Source organism: Phyllostomus discolor, chromosome 1 (genome assembly GCF_004126475.2).
Source record: "Phyllostomus discolor isolate MPI-MPIP mPhyDis1 chromosome 1, mPhyDis1.pri.v3, whole genome shotgun sequence".
Classification (NCBI taxonomy): domain Eukaryota; kingdom Metazoa; phylum Chordata; class Mammalia; order Chiroptera; family Phyllostomidae; genus Phyllostomus; species Phyllostomus discolor.
The window spans coordinates 30,463,875-30,485,610 of record NC_040903.2 but is presented as its reverse complement, the minus strand read 5'-3'; the positions used below and the strand labels follow the sequence as shown (position 1 = coordinate 30,485,610).

Sequence of the window (21,736 nt, the reverse complement as noted above, 5' to 3'; positions counted from 1 at the left end):
CCTCAAAATGACTTGGAATATAAAACCTACCATAAAATGAAGCCTTGGGGAGCTTTTTTGCACACTATAAAAAGTGGTGTCTTAAATGATCCAAAACACCAATTTACACCTTCGCACACCAAGTGACATTCATTGGGCTATATGAAGAGGCACAGGTATGCCTCTCATTTGTAGGATCAAAATACACTCATATTTGAGACCAAATTATTAAAACACAAAGATCTGAAATGCTTTCCATACTGCAAAACTAGAAAAACCCCAAAGCTAGGTTTGTGGGTCAATTTCACTCCATATGCCCTTCAGTGCCAGAACAGGAATCTCTTTATCAATAACATGGACGGTAACAGTGACGTCCTCAGTAAGGGTACTGCGAGGATTCAGTGAGCTCCGACAGTGCCCGGCACATGGTCAGCAGGCATGGTCTGTGCTACCCGCCCAGTGCACGGCTCAGGTGGAGCTGCTGAAGTTTGGAGTCCACTCCCCCACAGATCAAACCAAACCCAGCTTACTAACTAAGCTACTTAAAACTAATCCAGTGACTCCACATCAGATTTATCCCTGGAGCTTGAAAAAAATGCCAGTACCAGGGCCCCAATCCAGATCAATGAAATAAAAGCTGGAGGGTGGAAGGAGTGGGCCTTGATCTTTTCTTATGCAGTCCAGGTGACTCTAATGTACAACCATAGAGTTCTGTCCCCACCCCCAATCCAATGCCCAAACTGCTGGCAGCCAATCCATTCCTGGAACAACCTCAGCAGAAAGCAGACAGGAATCCAACTCATTCACAGAATGTGGGGCGAGGGGGGTGGGGGGTGGGGAGGTCAAGACTCAGGGAAAACATTACAAAGCTGAAACCCCAGGCAAAAATGAACACAAACAAAGTAGCAGTGACGAAAGTGTTTACGTCATTCTCATCAATAAATATCTGCTATTTACAAGGCACAAAACCAAAAGAGTAGCCGAGAAAGGGGAAAATCAGTAAGGGGTGGGAAGCAGGTTATCCTAGGTGACTCAGCGTTTTTCCTGAACACAAGATCCAAAGTTAAAGCCACCCAAGCACACCAACGCTGGCTCTTTCCTAACTCCCGCAGGCCCCATGAAGGAGGCCGGGATGGGGAACCACTGCACCCTCTCTTCCACCTCACAGCCTGTTCCCCGGGGGAGCCATCTCAAAGCAGTCGGCCACTTCAGGACGCCGGGGCTGGCTGCACTCCAAACGTGACAAGGTAGACAGGGCCCTAGATTCATTCCCTTCACCCCACTCTCCCGCTGAAGAACACAGATCCACTTCTTAGTTCAGAGAGAGAAAAAAATCATACTTTAACCTCACTAGTGTTACAAGAGCCCAGATTTAGGTTAAAGAGGCACAGCTCTGGCATGGGAAAGCCCTGGGTTAGAGCCCCAGCTCTGGAGCGGTCAGGCGCAGTGGCCCTGCCCCTAACCCAGCCTTGCTGTGTCCGTGTCCTCCCCTGCACAGCCGAAGCAACAGGACCCTCTTCACAGGACGTTCAGCACAGCACTGGCCTATTACTAAGCACTAATAAAGGTTCATTATTTTAATCCCTATTATTATCAGAACGTGAAAGGGCCTAAAACAGACTGAACCTAGAAGATGAAAAAGTAAAGAGAGGGCAAAAGGGATGACAAGGTGACGGTGTGTAAAACTCTGACTTCAAGAGCCAGTTGCCTGGACTTGAATGTACAACCATCCTTCTCAGCTTCCTGTTTAATGAAGAACAAATAATCTGTGACCTAATTTTGGGAATGTCATTTCCCTTAAAGGGAAAAAAGATTTAAATTCGTCCTCAACTACAGAAAAAAAATATTACATAAAATTCAAAAATATTACATAAAAACTACACTTGTAGCTCTACTAAAATGTTAAGTTTTACATTTTCTGGCTTTTCTGCAACATTGTTAGATATCTTCTCTATTTTTAAAATGTAAAAAGTGTATTTAAAAAGTATTTAATACACATGTCTAAAATAAAATCTAGGAAGACTAAAAGTGAGTTAAGGAAAAGTATAGAAATATTTTTTGCCACAAACAGAATCCGTTTTTAAATACCTAATGTGTCATGGCAAGTAAGATGGCGGAAATGAGAAGAGAAGTGGGAAAGAAGGAATTCCTCCTAGACCCTGATCCTGTGGGGGCCCATTCCAAGAAGAAAAGAACCACAAGCAAAATGGAGATCATCATTATCAGTGGGCTCTGCTGTCACCTTTCAGAAGCCAGTACCAAAATATGGAATTCCAACATCCAACGCCTGCAGGGTTACCACAAGGATTATGTGAAAACGCACAGAGGAGATGCTGAGTATTACTTCATTGGTCATGGTGGGGCTTCTAGACCCTGCACTCAGAATGCCCGAGGAAGGATCTCAACGCGCCATTTACAAGCCGTGGAGAGTTAACCTGAGAAGGTTCACTAACCTTTCTGCACCTCGGCTTCCACATCTGTAAAATGGGGATAATGACAGGACACAACCTACTTCAGAGGGTTGCTGCAAAGCGGCTGAGCTGCCCAAGAACCACCACCAGTCCCCACTTCCCTCTGCTCCTGCTCTCTCCCTGCAACTGCCTTCTGACTTCTCTCCCCTTCTTTCACTTCCCGGTGCCTCTTCCCAGCCCTCCCCGTGCAGTTCCACCCCCCCCCCCCCCCCCCCCCCCCCCTCGCCCTTCATGCGGCCTCTCCAACTCCCACTCTGCAGCCACAGTCCTGGGTACTCTCACCCACGCTGCTTTGGAGATCACCCTCCCACCTCACCACCGCCACCAGGTGCACACAGATCCTTTTCTTCATATAATAAAACTTCAAAAGCTAAACCCACATGGCGGTTGCTAACCCTTCCCTGAAGTCTAACTTTAATGACTCCACATCTGTCCTCAGGGCACCCCAGGCACCCACTGAACCCAGCAGCTTAGCCCCATACTTCAGCTGTCCATTCTTCTCTGCCTCCACCACTTAACCCCCTGGAAGGAAGCTCCTCAAACACAGGGAACCAGCTCGGAGCTGTTTGTGACAGCAGTGCCTGGCAACAAGGAAAACCTCACATGCTGGGTGAACGGCCAAGTGAGGAAATGTCTTGCTCACTTGGTGGGTCTTATAACTCTTTTCCATCTGCAGGCTCTCCTTTCGAAGTCTAAGGAGACTGTCTTTGACCTAAGGATCATTAGCAGCAAAAACAGAAAAGTGGCAAGCACTTTGTGTTTCGTCCCTTTTAATTCCTGAGGTCACTTCTGATCTTTCCTCCTTCTTTCTCCTCAGCCCAACCCCTCCCAGCCTCAGCACTCCAGCCTCTTTGCTGTTCCTCAGATGCAGGCCTGCTCCCCTCTCAGGGCCTCAACATGTGTGTTCCCTCTGCCTGGAATGCCCCCTCACCTCCATCCGGTCGCCACCAGAAACCCTTCTCAGTGAGGCTTTCCCTGACCACGCTGTTAAAATTACAACATTCTCCACTCTCCCCTCCCCACTCAGTGATGGAGGAGCCTGTGCTCTCCCCCTTCCCTGCTTTATTTTTCTCTACAGAACTGAACACCACCTGACAGACTACATGATCTACCTGTGTGTTATTTGCCTCTTCTACACCAGAATGAAAAAGTCATGAAAGATGAACATCAAGGCCTGGTGTGTAGTAGGTGCTCAACAAACACTTGTTGATTGACCGACTCCATACCCTGAAGTAGGTATTTCTTATATAGTTGGGCTCTGAAGCACATACAGAGGAGCTGAGCCACTTGCCCGTGCTCACACAGCTAACAGATGGCAGAGGCAAGGATCTGAACCCAGACATTAAGACTCTAAGACCCACACTGAACTACTATGCTTTCCTGCCTCCCAACCTGACCCAGATTAACACTTAAAACACATCATCACACCCACAGAGCAAATTCTAGCATAGTATGTCTTTGGGCCACAGGGAAGCAAGAAAACCCAACCACCAGAAAACCTTTCAAGAGAAGAGATTATCTCTAGACAGTTTCATGTGGTAAAGTATTAATTAACATATTTATAATTTATACAGCAGTGATCATTTTTCTTTGGATTTAATAGTTCAGTAGAAAAAAGAAAGACAAAGAAAGATTTATCACACCACTTTATACTGCAATATTCACATGAGCAAAATAACAAATTACCACTAACATAAAGAAGGACTAAGATGACATGTATATTAAAAGCTAAAAATTGTAGAGGGAAGTAGAGAAGCACAGACTACAGGGGAGCACAGGGAACTTTTCGAGGTAATGAAAATGTTCTATAGCAGTTACACCAGTATAGCGATTCATCCAAGTTTATCAAACTGTATACTTAAAATATGTCCTATTTTATAACATGTAAATTATACTCAAAAGCTGACTAAAAAGCAATCAGGACTATCAAATATGAATTCTGGTTAAACAAATATTCTACCATAAAGAGCTACAGATATTATTTCCACAGATAGTATTCTTAAATCAGATCCAAAAAGATTCAAGACGCAAAAGAAGTTACACATTAGCTCCTGAATAAAGCATCTCTCAATGAGGGGCGGGGTGGGGGAGGAGTGTTCAGAGGGGATCAAGGAAAGACAGCAATAAAGAGTTCCATGTGATGAAATCCAGCGGGGTGGCTGACCTGTGCAGCGCTGAGTCCGGCCTGACCACCGCCAGCAAAGGCGGCCCCCACGGCTGACACTCACCCGGAGCCAGGACTCGCGCGCTCTGAGCAGAGTCCACCCACACAGGTCACCGCTCTTCGCTACAAGGGCCTCCACCGGGAACTGCCCGTGACAGGTCTGGATGTTGGATTTGTCAGAAGTCTTAGTTGTGAGCATCAGAAATCAATTAGCTAATTTAAACAGAAGAGTGATTTGCTTTTCAAAGGCTATTGGGACAGTTCACAGAATCTCTAGGAAATCCAGAGAACCGAGGGCGTAAGCTCCACAACCAAAACTACGCCTAAGGGCACACAGCAGAGCACACCATCCACAAAGCCAGGACCAGCCTTCACAGACTCTAGAAATATTAATAGAAATTGCAGAGTTGCCACCACTGTCCATCCTCTCCAAATGGCCTACAGGTACTCCCTGCTTCTTCCCAGATTCACACTCAGAGGTGGGTATGTCCGGGCGGCCCTGCCCGCAAAAGCAGGAATGCCCCACTCAGAGAGAGAGCCAGGTCCCTGACAGCCATTGACGCAAGGGGATGACAGGCTGTCTCCGTGAATACGGCTGCTATAGGTCAGCAAGGAGTGAAGGGTTTTCAAAAAATTATTCACCAGAAAAAAAATCCTCAAAGATAGAACTAAAAAGAATCCGAATCAGAGGTAATGCTATTTGGGAAGGGTGGGGTCCTTTTCATATTACTGTGTTATACTCAGTATATTAACTGATTTCAAAAACTACAAGTCTACCTTCCTAGACTGAAAACAACTCATTAACAACATTTTCTAATTAAAATAAAAATTCAAATCTGAAGTAGCAGACAGTTTGACTGAATACGGAACATATGAAAAATATCCTTAGAACTGAAATATTCATGCAATAATTGCTAAAATACTTGATTCTATTTAAAATGGAGTATTTTGATACCTTCTTCTACTGAAAGCATAAGCCACAAATTATAACCTCTTTTATAGCCACAAATATTTTTAAATGTACGTTCTGCTTAAATGACTAATTCTCAAGAGGTATTTCTAACCTGAATCTCACAATGAGAAACAAGAACAAGCTATCAAAAGCTATTAATGCTAATTCAAGCTGACCAATTATAAAAAGATATCAGCATTAATGTCAGATTCTCAGAAAATCCACTTCCAAGTAAGTTTACTTTCTATAGGAAGAAAGCCTTTCATTGATATCAATGTATTGTTAATAATCAGAAATAAAACCTTAGGACCAGAACTGGCCATAACACAAAAAGGAGGGGAAGAGCACAAGCACTCCAAGCGCCTTAATGTCAGACCTGTCGAGCCCTGCCTTACCCTCCTGCACGCAGCACCGCTGCACTCAGGACTGTCCCACACCACGGGCACTGTCCCGCGCAGACTCCTGGTTCCTCAGCCCATCATTAGCATTTTATTCTCTCTTTGAGAATTTCTCCATGCCATAGACATTCCTCACAACTAATATATGCATGGATTTTAAAAGACATAGAGATATAGATATATATATATAAGTTCGTTTGCATATGGCTGACTTTGTCACACACAAAAAATACAGATAAATGAAAGTTTGCACTCCCTGAAGAAAAATATTAAGGTAATGAAAGACAACTAGAAGCATACTGGACAGCAAGAGAAAGAATTAAAATTTTCCAGATAATTCACAAACTATTCAAACGTTGACCAGTTAAGTTCAATTCAATACATACATGAGGCCCTGAGCAAGACACTGTGCTGGACAATGAAGTGGATACTAAGTAAGGCAAAAATCCCAGGTCTCAAGGGGATAATAATCTAACTGGGGAGAAGAACAAAAAATAAACAAGCAGCTATTGTTATATAAGATAAAATTGAGAATAAAACTCAACAGTGTTTTGGACATTCAGTGGAAGGAGAGAGTCTTACTAGAGCAAGGGAACAAGGAACGCAATAAAGAAACGTTCCATCAGAAGTAGCAGCAAAGGCAATGGGCGAAGAGGCAGAAGTTCAGGGGGAAGAAACTGAGCTGAAACTACAGAAGCTGGTTCGGCCCCAGGTTCTGAGGAGTCTGCATTTCAGTAAGCAACTGGGAGCCCTCGAGGTTTCCGATCAAGGGAATCAAAAAGGATAAAGATGATTCAACTGATGATGGAAAAGATAAAGTTACAGGAGGCTGAGCCAGATGAAAGGATTACTGATTATTACAATATAGGGAAGGACAGATCAGACTTAAGGCAATGGCAGTAGATACAGGAGAGGACACGCATGGGAAGACATGCAGCTCCTCTTTTACTACTGACCAGTGAAAGAGGATGAGAAACGTCTAAGCTTTAGCTTGGGTGAGTGAATTGTAGTTCCATTAACCAAGTGAATAAAATTAACTGGTCTTGTTTTCCTCTTTGTTTTGCCAAATAGGAAGCTCAGAGCCAAATATATGGCCTATTTCTAATCTATGGCAAGCACTCATGTACAGCCTATAAATCCCTACTTTATTTTCCTCCTCAGCAGGATTTTAATCTACATTTCATAGGTCACCTCTAATTATTTTAGAATGAGGCAGAAAATTTATAAACAGACGAAGAGATTGATACCAAGCCAGAGACAAAGTAGCTAGCTAGTTCTGGGATATAACCTATAGGCTGCCAACCCAGAGCTTTCTCCTTACCCTTCTTCTATCTTAGCAAAGGCCACCTCCCTGACAGAAGCTGAAAAACGCCAGATTTCACTTCCTCAACCTTCCTGACAAGCAGCAGTGGCATGAGATCAGTTCTAACTAATGAAACTGAGGAAGTCTTCATGGTGACCTTCTGGCAAAGACTCCTCTCTGTTAAGAGGCAGCAGTAAGTAAACAAACGCCTTCCCTACCTATCCTTACATAAGCATGATGTCTGGTGCTGCAGCAACTACTTTGCAAACAAGAAGCAATGAGCCTGAGGCTTTTTATAAGCCAAATACTAAAAACAAAGGAAGCAAAAAGTATAGATTCCTAAAAGTTATCACTAAAATGCTGCACCAGTTTTAGATCCTAGACAAGAAGATAGGTAAGAGAGTTTATCTCTAGATTTCTTGTTAGTAGACAACAAGGTCTATTATTTAAGCCATTTTAATTGACTTTTGTTACTTGTCCAAGGCATCCTAACTGATACACCAGGGGTCATCATCAGGTCAGTTTCTAACAGACTGATTTTTAAGCTACTGAGTTAACAAGATTATTATTACTGAGATGAGAATAATGCAAACCTGTCTACAGCCATACCACCCTGAACGGGCCGGATCTCGTCTGACCTCAGAAGCTAAGCGGGGTCAGGCCTGGTTAGTATTTGGATGGGAGAATAATGCAAACCTGTACTATGGTCAGGAAGAAAGCAGTAAGTTAGTAAAAGCTTCTGGGAGCAGCTAAAGATGAAAACAAAAAATGACTAATAATATCTGAAAAAATGTGGTCACATGTTAGTAGAGGCACTTCTTGGAGGCAGAAGTAGAGGAAGAAAAGAGCAAATGTACAGAAGTGTTCCAAGGTGGAGAAAATTAGGGAGACTTTCTTTTCTAACAATGTTTTAGAAAAGATAACCTAAAAATCCTTCCCAATAGAAGAGAGTCCAAAAATTCTGAGTAAAGTATAAGAAACATCTGTTCACATGCATAGCTAAGTTCACAAAGAAATAAAGGACCTCCCCAAAAGCCAAAATCAAGGAACCTAAAGACCAGAGCACAAAGTGCAAGCTGGTAAGGCATAGAAACCTAGGGTTTGGAGGGCTAGGGCAGAGGATAGGTTGTGTGTGTGTCAAGGATGCATACCCTTTGGGATGTAATAGAAAAAGGGAAAGAAATGACTAACCACCATTTTTCCTGAAGACAATTACAAACCTCTTGTCTTCAACCTCAACACTTTATTCTTTATGAGAGCAATTCCAGAACTAAATGTACATTTTAAAAAACATGTCCAGGCCTGGCCTGTGTGGCTCAGTTGGTTGGAGCATCATCCTGTACACCAAAAGGCTGTGGGTTCGATTCCTGGTCAGGGTATACGCCTAGGTTGTGGGTTCCATCCCTGGCAACAAGCGGCAACAGTTCTGTTCTTTCACAGAGATATTTCTCTCCCTCTCTCTCTAATAAGCAATGAAAAAAATGCCCTCATGGAAGGATTTTTTTTTAAAGTTCATGTTACATATTTACCTATCACAAAGGGCTTCCCAGATATTCCACCACAAACAAAATACAAGGTACACTGCACATCACCCAATTTTCAGCCATTATGAAAAGAACCATTATTGAATCAAGCACGCAAGTTCACTATATTTGTAACCATACGAAAAGGTTTCCAAATCTTAGGACTTTTTAGTAAAATTTTTATCATTGGGGTCATTATAATAAATATTCTTTTAGTGACTATGTTAGCAAGGGTTTCAAAAATATCAAATGAAAATAATGTCATTTCTGAGCCAATCTTACGGCCTTCTTTATATTACAGATTGTTTTTAACCATTGCATATAAAAGGTAAAGGGAACTGGCAAAGGATGTGACGTTTGGGTAGTCCACAGACTAAGATGACCTTTCATATTAAAAACACAGATAGATGGAATTACAGGTCACAGCAGAAAAAAAAAGGAAAAACAACGGAAGGTCCTCCTCTGAGTTTACCTCCCTCTAGTCTCATTTGCTTCATATATTCCCTTTATTCATCTTCATATTTTCATTGGGCTGTATGAATGGGACCACCCGAAATTCTATTAAGCCACCTCCATCACTCAATTCAAGATCATCTTTTTTCAAAAAGTCCCCTCATCCTTGGTCAGTCCACACAGCCCAAGAAATGCAAACACATAATTTATATTATCTTCACAAGGGTTACCCTTGTCTCCAATGCGTTCCCAAATTTATGTAAGACTGAACCTTATAACCTAGTGTTTACACACAACAGATGCCACAATAAATATACCATCCTAAATGCTGCTTTATCTTGAATGTTTTCACCATAACCTATGTGCTGTATGGTTCAAGAGTAAGCATACAGTCTACAAATAAAGCCACCAAATGGGGGGGGGGGGGGGGTCCAAGTCCGGGATCAAGAACCCAAGTGTGAAAACTGCACTTGGTTCGGTTTGCCCCCTCCTGCTGACAAAGGGAGAGAAGGTCTACTGGGCCCATTCCAGTCCCAGGGGAAAGAAAAGCCTCCCGGGATCACTCTGGGGTCCACTGGGAATAAAGCACGAGTTAGCAGAGAAGGGAGGATCCAAGGGGCTCGCACTGCATTCTGGTACTCGTTTCCACAGTTACCCACGTGCACCCAACCCAACCGCGGCCAGGACTACAAGTCCCACAATTCCACAGAACTGCCTTTCCCCCTTCACACCCGGCAACTGGAGCCAGACCCTAAAGGAAACCCCTAAAGCACTTTTTCCCCCCACATGCCGGAAAGAGGTCGTGCCCACCAGGGGCTACGCGGGCCTCTGATCCCGCTGTCCCTTGCAGAGAAGTAGATCCCGAGGTACCAACCTCCACACCTGACGACCAAATATAAGAAAACTGCGTCACAGACTGCCAAATCCAGGGATTGCCAGAGACCACCGACAACTCCCCCCCCACCGCAAAACCCCCCAACCCGGCCTCCAGAGCCCGACCCCTCCAGCTCCTTCCTCTGAAAACCCGAAACCCGCACCCCTGCCCCGCCTCCCAGTCCTGCAGCCAGAGCCCGCGCCAGCGCTGACCTCGCTTCCCGCTGCTCCGGGGAAATTGCGGCCAGCGCCAACCTCTGGGCACCTCCCCCGCCCCCTCCACCTCAACCCCGCCCCCTCCTCTCCCCGCACCCTGAAGCTCAGGGCTCCCGCCTCCAAAGACCCTGCCTAGATGGGGGTGGGGGAGGAAACACCTTCCCCAAACACAGACACCTTACTCCCCCCACCCCCAAGTCCCTCCCAGACAGAATCTGGACTTGACAGTCCACCCCCTGCCCCGACCCCTCCCAACCTCCCCCTTTCCTTCAACTAGCTCTTCACCCACATCGCACCTCCTTCACCCCTGCCCCCATCTTGTACCCCAACCCCCTTCCTCTCTTACTCCCAATTACCCTATCTTCCCAACACCTGCTCCATCCTATTACCCCAACGTCTACCCCTCTCACCACTCCCAGTTTCCCCACCAGCCTTCCAATGCCCCTCCGCCCGCTGGACTCCCCAACTATCCCATCACACCCCAATCCCTCCCACCATCTCGCTCTCCCGTTACATCAGCCCTCATCTCTTTGCCCGCCCTCCTGCCCAGCTCGGCCGCTGCCCCCATTCCCCCACCCCATTGTTCCCCCCCCACCTCCGCCAACCAGCCCTTCTTCCCATTGTCCCCGCCCCCGCGCTCCCCCTAGTACTCACCCGCCTTTCACACCGAGCTGCCCGCAACGCTCAGTCCCTAGGAAAAATCCTCACCCCTGCTCCCCGCTCACTCACTCTCTCCCCCTCCGATGTCACTCCCCTGCCCTGCCTGCTAGCGCTTGCCTCCACTTCCACCTCCATTCACCCCAGGCACTCTGGTCCCAGCCCTTCATCGCACGTCCCGCCCCCCCTTCCCCCAACACTGAAACAGAGCCAGTCCCCACCCCCCTCACCTCCGCCCTCCCCTAGCAGGCCGGCCCCTTCCCCCCATCGCCCGCCCCCGCCCCGCAGCGCCCAAGGCGTCACCACCCGCCCCGGCCCTGGGAGGGGAAGGGGTGGCTCCCGGGCAGGGGCTCCAGCGTGTTTCGGGACAGGAGGCAGGGCTCAGGGACTGTGAGAGCCAAGTGGAGTGCTGGCAGCCACCTGGCCCTGACCTGGTCTCTCTCTGTTACTCACTGACAGCGGCAGCATCCGAGTGCATTTTCGGACAGCTCACACCGCACTAGCTGCCCAGGATCCCGCGCTCGCCTCGCGGTATCCCCACCGGCTAGCCGCACCTCGGCTGGGAGCTGAGGACCCGCCGCCAGACACTCCGGACCCGCCCACCTCGTCTTCCCCATTGGCTAAACCAAGTCTGAGGAACCACCCCTGCGGGTCTCTCATTTGACAAAGAAGTGCAGAGGGCCTTAGTCTGGAGCGGTCAAAGACGCTCCGCCCCCTAAAGTCCAATGCGATTGGTCCCGATGCCTCATCCCTGTAACGCCCCTGAAGGAGACCACGCTCTGGAGTATCAGGTTGGACCCGGTTGCTGTCACTCATCCCGGGGGGTCCGAAAGCGCGTGTAGGGGCGAGGTTGGGGAATTGGTCCACCTTGACCCTGAAGCTCCGCCTCGTCGCGGGCGGGATTGGTGGAGCCACAGACCAACCAAGAAAGATGGGTCGACGTCTGAAACAAAGCACGAGAAGTGTTCCCCGAAAAACCTAGAAGGGGAGGCGCAATCGGGGCAGTTCGCATCTCAGCTGCACCCAGTAGGAGAGGCAGTCTATCCCTCGCGCCTGGCGCTACGTGGCTGGGTCTCCCACTTGTCTCTCACGCCTCACAGTAACTCTCTGCAGGAGCCCAGTCCCCGCCGAACTTGGACTGGGACTACTCTTCCTAGCTGTTTCCTACAGCTGGAAACTGGATAGAAAACTGCCGTGTCTTCATTTCCAGCAAACCCTCTGGTGAGGAGAAAATTCCATTTTCTTCTACAACAGCCCATCCTCTCCCCATTTTCGAAATGCATTTCTTTTCCGGGGTTAACACATTTCTTCCCTTCGTCACAAATGGACTGTTTTAAAGACTTTTAATGTTACAGGCACTGCCCATCATTCACACAAATGCAAGCTTCAGACCGCATACAGGAATTCCAGAGCCACACTCTAAGCTTTGGGCTCAGTCTGGTACATGGGCAGGTCCCCAGCCCTCGAAGGGTAACTACTCTAAGCCAAGACCACCTAAGTCATTGCCGCTGGGAAGAGGTCCAGAAACAAAATTGGCTGCTCCTTGGCAGCCGAAGACATTAGGTGAATTCTGACCATTAAGTTTCCTAAGTCAAGAATTTGCACCATTTTCATGAGTTTCGACCAGTTTTTTCAATGCTTTCAAACCAACTCATCCCACTCACCACATTACTGTAGTGAGTGATACTGAGGTATTAATGGAAAACTGCTGCCTCCTACCCCAGTCACAGCACAATGTACACCACCTCCCTGAATCCCACGGCCCTGCCCCAGCGGGCACCTTAGCATTGACTCCACTGATCCCCAATCAGAGAATGGATCACACCAGAAGCAACTGGAAACATCAGTCGTTTCGGCTTTAGATTTCTACAGCCAAGGCTTTTCTGGTTCTGAAATTTAGGTTTCAAACCAGGGCATGATGTTATACCAAACATAAGATATTTGAAAGAATCAAATCACTTCCCCTGTCCCACACCACTGGCGTTGTAATATATTCCATTCCACTTAATCCCTAATGTCTCTCATTAATAAATTACACCCTTACAATTTATAAAATATAATCTATGTTATTTCTATCACTTAAACATTTATGAATCACTTCATTTAATCATAGAATCTCAGAATTATATTTATCCACTTCAAGTTCCTTCTCAAGACAAGAATAGCATCCATATGGGTGACCTTTAACCTGACAGAGTGTCAACTGGGCCCCACAGAGACAGGCAGTTAGTTACCTCTGGACTCTGAGATGGGCCATCCTCGTATGGCAGATTTAATTATAAGAATGTCTGTCCTATCTCTCAGCAGAAAAGCTGCTCCTGCATTCTTTATCTCATTTATGTTTTCAACCTATTCTATATCTAGGAAATAATAAATTATGTATAATTTACACAAGTTCATGATATTTTATAGATGTAATGCTTGTATGGTTTTATACTACTCAACATCGTTCTTCAAGGACTGAGATACATTATTTTGCATAGAAATGGGCTTGCTTCTTGGCATCTCTAAAATTCAAATAAGCCCACAATTAGTTTGTTTTAGGTAGCCATTTGCTATATGGATTGACTTGCAGCAAACTTGGTAACAACAGTTAAGCCACATGAGGGACCTGCCAGCGACTTTGCGCCTAATACTCAGCACTCTTCTAGCGCAGAGCATCCCTTAAAAAGTGTAGGGGGTACAGCCTTTGGTATTTCCTTCAGCTGAGTCAGTACGATTATTTTCAAATAAAAAAACAGACTTAGAGAGTAATTGACACAGATCTTTGTAGTGGGTCAGCTACAGCCTGAAGATTGAGAGGCAACATTCATTCTGAGTCTGCTAAACCTCACTGCCCCCACATGTTTTATGGATAATAAAACAGGTATAATTACGTGACTACATAATATTCTGAAACTAGTATCTCATCGTTTTAATAATCCATAAGATTATAAACCTCTGAGGGCAGGAAACGTGTTGTATTTAACTCTATGTCACTAGTATCTAGTACAGTGCTTTCAAATATTAGGTACTGGTTAACTGTTCCTTAAAGTCAATTGAATGTTGACTATAATATGAAATTTTAGATCTGGAAGGAACCTTGGAGATTATCAAGTCCAACTTCCTCATTTTAAGAATATGAGATTTGAGGTCCAAAAGAGTTAAATGTCTAATTTAAGTCAGCTAGTTAATAATGAAGCATCAATTACACTCGTTTCATAACTCCTAGACAAGGTATTTCCCCTGCACCTCACTGTCCAATATCAAAGCTTCAGATTCCAAAGACAAGTAAATTCCTCTCCCTTCCCATTTAAAAGTTATTGTATCTATCTAGTACAAATTCTATACTTCAGAGCTGGAATATCGCCTTTTTAATGAAATCCAGTAAGGAATTTTTTCAATATATAAATGTAATACATTTCAATTTTTTCCTCATTGGTAGCATTCCCAAATAACTTCATCCCTGTGGGGGTGTCTACTGAGATAATAGAGTTACACTTCTGCATATTTATATTCAAATCCTTGGAGGCGAAAATCGGCTCGGCACTGTGATGGGTAGAGACATTTGGGGATGCAGTCTCTTTGCCATTTCGTTTCACTTGGTTACTGCTTTAAGGTGATTTTAAAGCAAGTTACTTTATGTCAACCGACTAATTTAATTGCATTTTTCTATTTTACCATTTGTACACTATTAATTTTAATCAGATATATTTTTAAATACCCTATAAGCCTAGATTAAAATTTGAAATGGAAAAGTCTAGTGACAGAAAGAACAGTAGAGCTCTTAATCAAACTTTGAAACTTTTCCCCAAATTCTGCAAACCCCACAATAGCATGGTTTTCCTGTAGGTGTTAGGGTTAGGGGTATAGAATGAGGAATGGCATAGTCCTCAAGACTGAAATAAAGTTGGGCCTGTTCAGACAACTAGATAGATGTGCCCTTGGTAAGATTTGAAGAAATGAGAAGGAACATGTGCCAGGGAGGAAGTCACAGGACTGAGAGGTACTGCCCTGCTCACAGTCAAAAATCCACATATAACTTTTGACTCCCCCCAAATTAACTATTAATAGCCTACTGTTGACTGGAAGTCTTAACAATAACAGACAATTAACATATGTTTTGTACATTATATGTATTTTACACTGTATTCCTACAATAAGCTAGAGAAAGGAAAATACTAAGAAAATCATAAGGAAAACACATTTGCAGTATTTATTGAAAAGAAATCCATGTATAAGTAGTCCCATAGAGTTCAAACCTGTGTTTTCTAGAGTCAACTGTATATCCATAGAGGTCAGTGCAGTTTATTTCTCCAAACTCATAACCGACTGACAGTTTGCCAACCCAAATAATGGTAACTTTTTTTAGGGTTTCCAATGTGATAGGCACTACTGTTATAGTGCTTTGCTTGTAAATTATTCCCACACCCCTACAGAGTACTAATATTACCCCCAATTCATAGGAAGTTCACTGAGGCGTAGCTCAGCACTCAGCTAACAGGTCAGAGTGTCCCTAAGGAGCCGAAAGCCCTATGTTATAATGTTCCCATGCTGGGCTTTAGTTCCCTCTCTTTTTATTAATATGTGCCCTACATCCCAGAGGTGTATTTATAAGGTTACAATAATATGGATGTCAATGTGCTTTTAAAAGATAGTGAAATCTGACCTGTTTCTTGAGTTGAGCATCTAACCACTCAAGCTGCCTTTGTAGATAGGTATTAGGGAAGAGACCAGTCAGATCATTTCCAGGTTACTACATCTTTCTTATCTATTTTATCCTTTTTACCTTATTTCAACAGCAACTATCTACTTCACGGTATATTATTAATAAGACTATTTGTCCAGAGTCTCTAACGAAGCTCTGCTGAATGTAATAAATTCTCTACTCTGAAAAGAAGTCAGTGAGAGGGGACAGCTCTCCAGCCCACTGGAATTCACCTTTCAACCGCTGAGACCAGTGTCACATCTCAGGCTTCAATTGCATAATGGCTGTCACTGTAGCGTATGTTGCTTTTCACGTACATACATACATAGAACAGTTTTGCTAATAGCCACTTGCCAGATGCTACTAAAGTAATAAAAGAGTTGGTTTAATTTTTCAATACCTGCATACAGTCAGGTATTAATTATCAGGTTAGTGGAAAAAGCATATTAGTAGGCATTTACCTCATCGTCACCAACGAGGACAGCCCCTCCTCAAAACTGGTGGTGACTGACAACCTGTAAAGATGGCACCATTTGCCTTCCGTCTTGCTTTACTATGCTTTTATTTTATCAGCTTCCTTTTCCCCTATCTTCCACTACAGGTCAGACACTGACAAGCAACCTCTTTATAATCTCTACAACTTACCTCATAGTATTGATATGTTCCTGTTATGTGAGCTTATAATGTACATTCAAGGGACTTCCACTTTTTCATCACCCTCCCCTGGGGCTATGATATGCACCCCAATACAGAAAAACCGAAACCAATTCACACTTGGCATTTTAGCCACAGGAGTACTTTTGCCATTTTTTTCTGAAGCAGAACTTAGGCTTTGTAGAGCTAGATAGTCTGGATGAAAATCCCATCAGCTCTATCAGTTAAGAAGACAAATTACTTCACACTGCTGAGTCTTGGTTTCCTCGTCTGTTGAACAGTGAAAATAACAGGATCTACCTCATGAAAGTGTTATGCGGATTAAATGAATGAAAAAATGCAAGTACCAGGCATGCAGTAATGCTCAACAAATGCTGGGGGCTGTTGTCATGGTGACACTTGCCAGTGTGCCTCCCGTTCTCGAGTCAACTCTTCCTCCTCACATCCGACTTGTCTGTCCAGATCTGTCTTTTCCTCTAAGCTAGTCCCTGACTCCACAGTCACTGTTGTATTAACTTGGTGGCTTCCTTCCTCCCTTCTAGAGTTAACGGTGAGTATTGAGTTAGCATACAAAAGCATCCTTCCCCAGGACATGCCACCAATGGGAAATTAGCCTAGTTTGGAACTGAAATGTGACACTTTACACAGTAAAGCAAAAAATGAGTACCCAATATCAGTGCTGTGTCTTTCAAACTCTTTGAAATTAGCTTAATAAAAAATTGATTGATACTAGAAGTTAAACGGATATAGGAAATTCCTGTGGATATAGAAAGACGGCATCCCTAACAAGTAAACAGATTGTAATAAATTACAGGAGATTCTACATGAATAGAGACACTTGTGTTCCCAGAATGAATAGTTTCTCTTCCTTTTGCTTTGAAATAATGCTACCCTTCCCTAAGAGCCACACGCACTGGTATAAAAGATTTTAATCTACTATACCAGAGGCAAAGGCAAAATGTCTTTAAGTGTTACCCTCAAGCCAGCCTGAATCAAGACTCAGACCCTACCACTTAATCCCCTGAGCAGGCATTAAACTTATCTGGGGTCTCAGTTCCTTCACCTGTAAAAATGGGAGTGATACCTTCAGGGAATAAATAAGAACTAAATAAGATAAAATATGTAAAAGCATTTATAAAAGCATAAAAGCAGGAGAGGGAAGCAGGAATGAATGCATGAGGACCAATTATGTGACATTATCACATATTTCTATGTGAACCTACTGTGGTCTTGTGCAGTACAGTTGGCTAATTTTTATGCTTGGGATTATTTCAAGTAAAAATGAGTCTGTATTTTTTAAATGTCTAGAAAATCTTTCTTTCTGAAGCAGCCATCTTAAGGATCTCTCAGAAAAGCTGAGAATTTTCCAATTCCACTGAGATTTGATATGAGTGTTTCAATTTCATTTAGAATGAATTTTTTTGCCTCCCTACATATAGAGAAAATTTCATTTATTTTTAAAACTGTTTCTAACTTTCAAGATTTCTTGACACATGACTATTAGGGTAGCATTAATACGGCTTTTTCCCCCAAATCTTTTTCTCCAACACAACTATCGGACACTTAAACTGACACTTCTTTTTTACCCAGGGGCTTTTATTTTACAAAAATCACACCTGCCTACAGATTTAACAGCGTATTCGAATAAAAATGTATTTATTCATTACCACATGTTCTTCCCTGAATTGGGTGTTTTCACCTTATTCGCACTGAGCTAATCAAGTCCTAACGATGTGGCATTAAATCGATCTCAGAAGATATCATTTTCCAATTGAATCTAAACAATGCATGACCTTTATAGTGACTTTCAGAAACATAGCATTGCTTCGGTTACTCCAGCTAGCAGGGAATGGACAAAAAGAATAACCACTTTACTTGGACAATGGCTTCTGTGTGTTGTCAGGCTCTTCATTTCTCCTCGCCTTTTCTAGCCTGCTTCCATGAATACAATGTCTTTTAACATCACTCCCAGGGCAGTACAGGAGGCCCCATCCATCTCCAGACATTGGTGCTGCACAGCCGCCGAGCATCTCATTATGGCAAAGTGAGGCATTCTGGGAGAGTGGATGGAGCCGCAGACAGGCAGCAAGAGGAAATGGGGGAGGGAAGAAGAGGCCAGGAGCTAGGGAGAACATATGCTCACTTCCTTGGGGAAGATACCATATTATGGAAGTAAAAACTTGCTCTTTTAGAGAGGAAGAGGATGTCACAAATCTGTGACTAAGCAGATTCTACCAATAAGCCTCTACAACCTGGTTACAGTGCCTCAGCTACCCCAACCCCCCTGACACTTACGCCTGAACCCCCAACTGAAGAAATCACAAGGAGCCATGTTGGAGGGAGGAAAACAATGATTCTGAATGTCTAAAAGAAAGAAAAAAATCTATGGTTCCAAAATGGAAAAAGAAAAGAATTTGGACACACATTCACATATGTGGGCACACACACACACACCAACTTACAGAATTGAAAAATATTTTCTTCCAAAAAAAATATATATTTTCTTCCAACCACCTGAATGCTTGCAATTTACTTTGTTACACTGCCTGTCAGCCAAAATAGATTAAAGCAAATGCCCTTAAAATTTTGAGAGTCACAAGTTCCTTTAAGAATCGTTGAAAATGATGACTCTTTCAAGGGTCTGAAACCTGCCTATTCCCACTCCATCACTCCGTACATTAAGAATTCCTAGATTAGACATTTACTTGCATTTACAAATATTTCCATTTTATAATCCAGGCACTTTCAGGACCAGTCAGTGGCTATTGATGATTTGGTTACTGAGAGAGGAGTTCCACTCTGTTAGTTTTGCTCCCAAGTCAGGCTGCCATCTGAGCCTGCACGGAAATAATGGGAATTTTGTTAGGGAACTTGCGGGCGGGGTGAGGCGAACAGTTTCAGGCTGTGGAGCAGTGAGTGGGAGAGGAGGACGGCTTGGTTCTGGGGGCAGCATTTTTAAGCCCGAATGAAAGTATTGGATATAGAGCAAGAGAGAAGTGCTCTCTGGAGAGGACATGCCAAATTTAAACTTCATCTCTTTCCACATTTTGCTCACCTCTCATTCCAAACTGGGTTACAGTCAAAACTGCTTTTTCTGCAGCCACCCATACCCAGACTCTGGGTCGGGCTCTGCCCACAGGCACCCTTCGCCTTCCCTCTCATCTGATTGTGTCACCCCCTCACGCCCTGACTCTAGGTGCCCACTGCACTGTAGGTGCCCCAGACCCCCTGCCCCTATCCCTCAGGTCTGGGCAGTTTATCCTGGAAGTCTCACCTTGAATCCCTACAACCGCTTCCTTTTTATCTTTCATCCCTCCATCTGACAATAACTTTTTCTGGCTTGCTTTGAGGTATAGCACCACAACCTTAGTCTGTTCTAAGCCTCCATTCAAATTTTCTATAACTTTAGTTTTGAGAAACATTTCAAATCCAAAGACAATAGATTGGGGAATATAAATACATATTGGCCCACACTGAAGTCCCATCACTTGGCACCAGGTACTGACTGTCCTAGTGCTCAAACTAACTCCTTTAACCCTCCCTACAATCTCAAGAGATAGGAAGTTTTGTCGAACTCATTTTACAGGTGAGGAAACCGAGGCACAGATGGACAAAGGAGCTTACCTGAAGTCATACAGCTAGTAAGTGGCAGAACTGGGAGAATTAAAGCCAAGCAGACTAGTTCAGACCTCTATTTCTTCTTACTGTGCTATACCGCTGCTTTGCATAGCATTTTACAGAGGACTGCTTGCTCGCCCCGCGACCCCTTCCCCAACACACACTCCAAGTCCATTAACATGGAAGCTGTATCTATTCTTCTAGCACCAGCAGGTGGTCGCACGGAGCCTAGTGCTAAGTAAGGCCCAAAGCAAATGCCCAGCGTTCTCTCTGCCCATCATTATAGCAGCATGAAACACCCTTTCCACAGCTCCAGAACATGGAACTTTATTCTCTTCCATGTTAAACAAATTTGACGATCCAGCAACAGAACCACATCTTAGGGTATGTAAGAGGCCCCAAAGGAGCGGAGCGTTGTTATAGGCAATTCAGCTTTAAAGGGTAGGCACTGCGCATGGTCTGAACTGGATGGACTACTTGCATCCTGCTCCCTCTTCCCCTTGGTGAGCCTCCTCTCCAAACCCAGGCTCCCACTGTAGTGCCGGGTGGACGGCCCACCCAGACAGACCACTTCCATTTTCAGGATGAGGCCCATCCTTGGCAAATGAAGGCAAACCTCACTGTTCTTCAGTAGAAACAAGACTGAGGAAGACTGAAATGGAGTTTAAACAACATCCTTGAGGAAAGCCACAAAGGGGTCCCCTGAAGAATTGGAAGGGGAATATGGGTGCTGAGATGTTACTATACTTAATGACCAGGGGAAAGGTTTAGGGACATTTGTTTCTACCCTTCCTCCCTGAGTCACTCTTCTGCGTTACAGCAAATCTCTCTCCTCCCTCCCCCCACCTCCCACCACACATACAGAGTAAATACAGACCCCAGGGGGATCGGCCTAAATGTTACATCCTTGAGATACTTGTACTCAGGACTTATTTTAATTATCAAAACATACCTGTCCAATGTCTCATTCCCTCAGATCTTTGTGGATGACCAGCTTGCTGTTCTTGAATAAGCTAATTCAGGGGAAAATATAGATGAGTTAACATGGTACCCCTTACTGAGATATTTGCATTTAAAGAAGGACCCTAACAAAAAAATTGGCACCACACCAATACCTGCATGCTTCCCCCCAGCTAGCCCCTCACCCTGAAAAGTCTCCCCCTTCTTCCTCTCTCCATATACAACCACCCAGCCTCTCCAGCTCAGTGGAAAGCCCACCTCCATGAAGACCTCCTTGACTGAGGCTGCCCACAGTCATGTCTTTTTCCACGAACACCTGCAGCACTAGAACAGAATTGGCAGGGAGAATCAGAACCAGAACCAGAACAAAAGGGCATAGAACATGGGGCTGGATGATCTCAGAGGTGAGCTCAGCACATTCCACCACAGCAGGGCAATGGCAGGGCAATGGCAGCGTGGAGGCATCTAGAGTTGTTTCTGCCTAGCCCTCTCCTTTTCTGCTGAGAAGAGCCTGCTCTTCTTCTGGGGAAATGCTCACCCCAATATTCATTAAACAAAGCTTTGATATGGGGTGCCAATCAGGGTGCCTCCCACTCCCAGTAAGCATGTGACCTAGCTGAGCCCATGGGCACCCTTCCCTAGAATTTTCAAAATCAGAATTAAGGAGAGACACCCTTCTCAGTCTGTGGACTCATAACCTGAGAACAAACAGGGCTCCCACCTCATAGAAAAAGCCAATCCAAGAGACATAAAGAACCAAGCACTCATTTTCTTGCTCATTCATTTACTCATGAAACAACCATTATTTACCAAGGACCTTCCAGGTGC

At 44.4% G+C, this 21,736-nt stretch overlaps 1 protein-coding gene and 1 long non-coding RNA gene across 9 annotated transcripts in view; both read right to left on the bottom strand.

The window, feature by feature from the left end:
* Positions 1–21,240, bottom strand: part of DCUN1D4 (defective in cullin neddylation 1 domain containing 4) — an 81,649-nt gene extending 60,409 nt beyond the window's left edge. For 2 of the 8 annotated variants that reach the window (XM_028506049.2, XM_036020417.1), the window contains exon 1: positions 11,443–11,581. In XM_028506049.2, coding sequence (XP_028361850.1) covers positions 11,443–11,467 — 25 coding nt within the window. In that variant the 5' untranslated portion in view covers positions 11,468–11,581. Of the gene's footprint in view, positions 1–10,117; positions 10,137–10,329; positions 10,349–10,986; positions 11,168–11,442; positions 11,591–20,900; positions 20,962–21,166 lie in introns of those variants that run through there. The other 6 variants (XM_028506046.2, XM_028506047.2, XM_028506050.2 and 3 more) reach the window with 6 other exon arrangements.
* On the bottom strand, positions 4,795–8,644 carry LOC118499467. The gene is made up of 2 exons (XR_004901952.1): positions 7,964–8,644; positions 4,795–7,860 (listed from the first exon to the last, which is right to left on the bottom strand). It is a non-coding gene; the product is annotated as an uncharacterized LOC118499467 (long non-coding RNA).
* Positions 21,241–21,736: the final 496 nt, after the last annotated feature.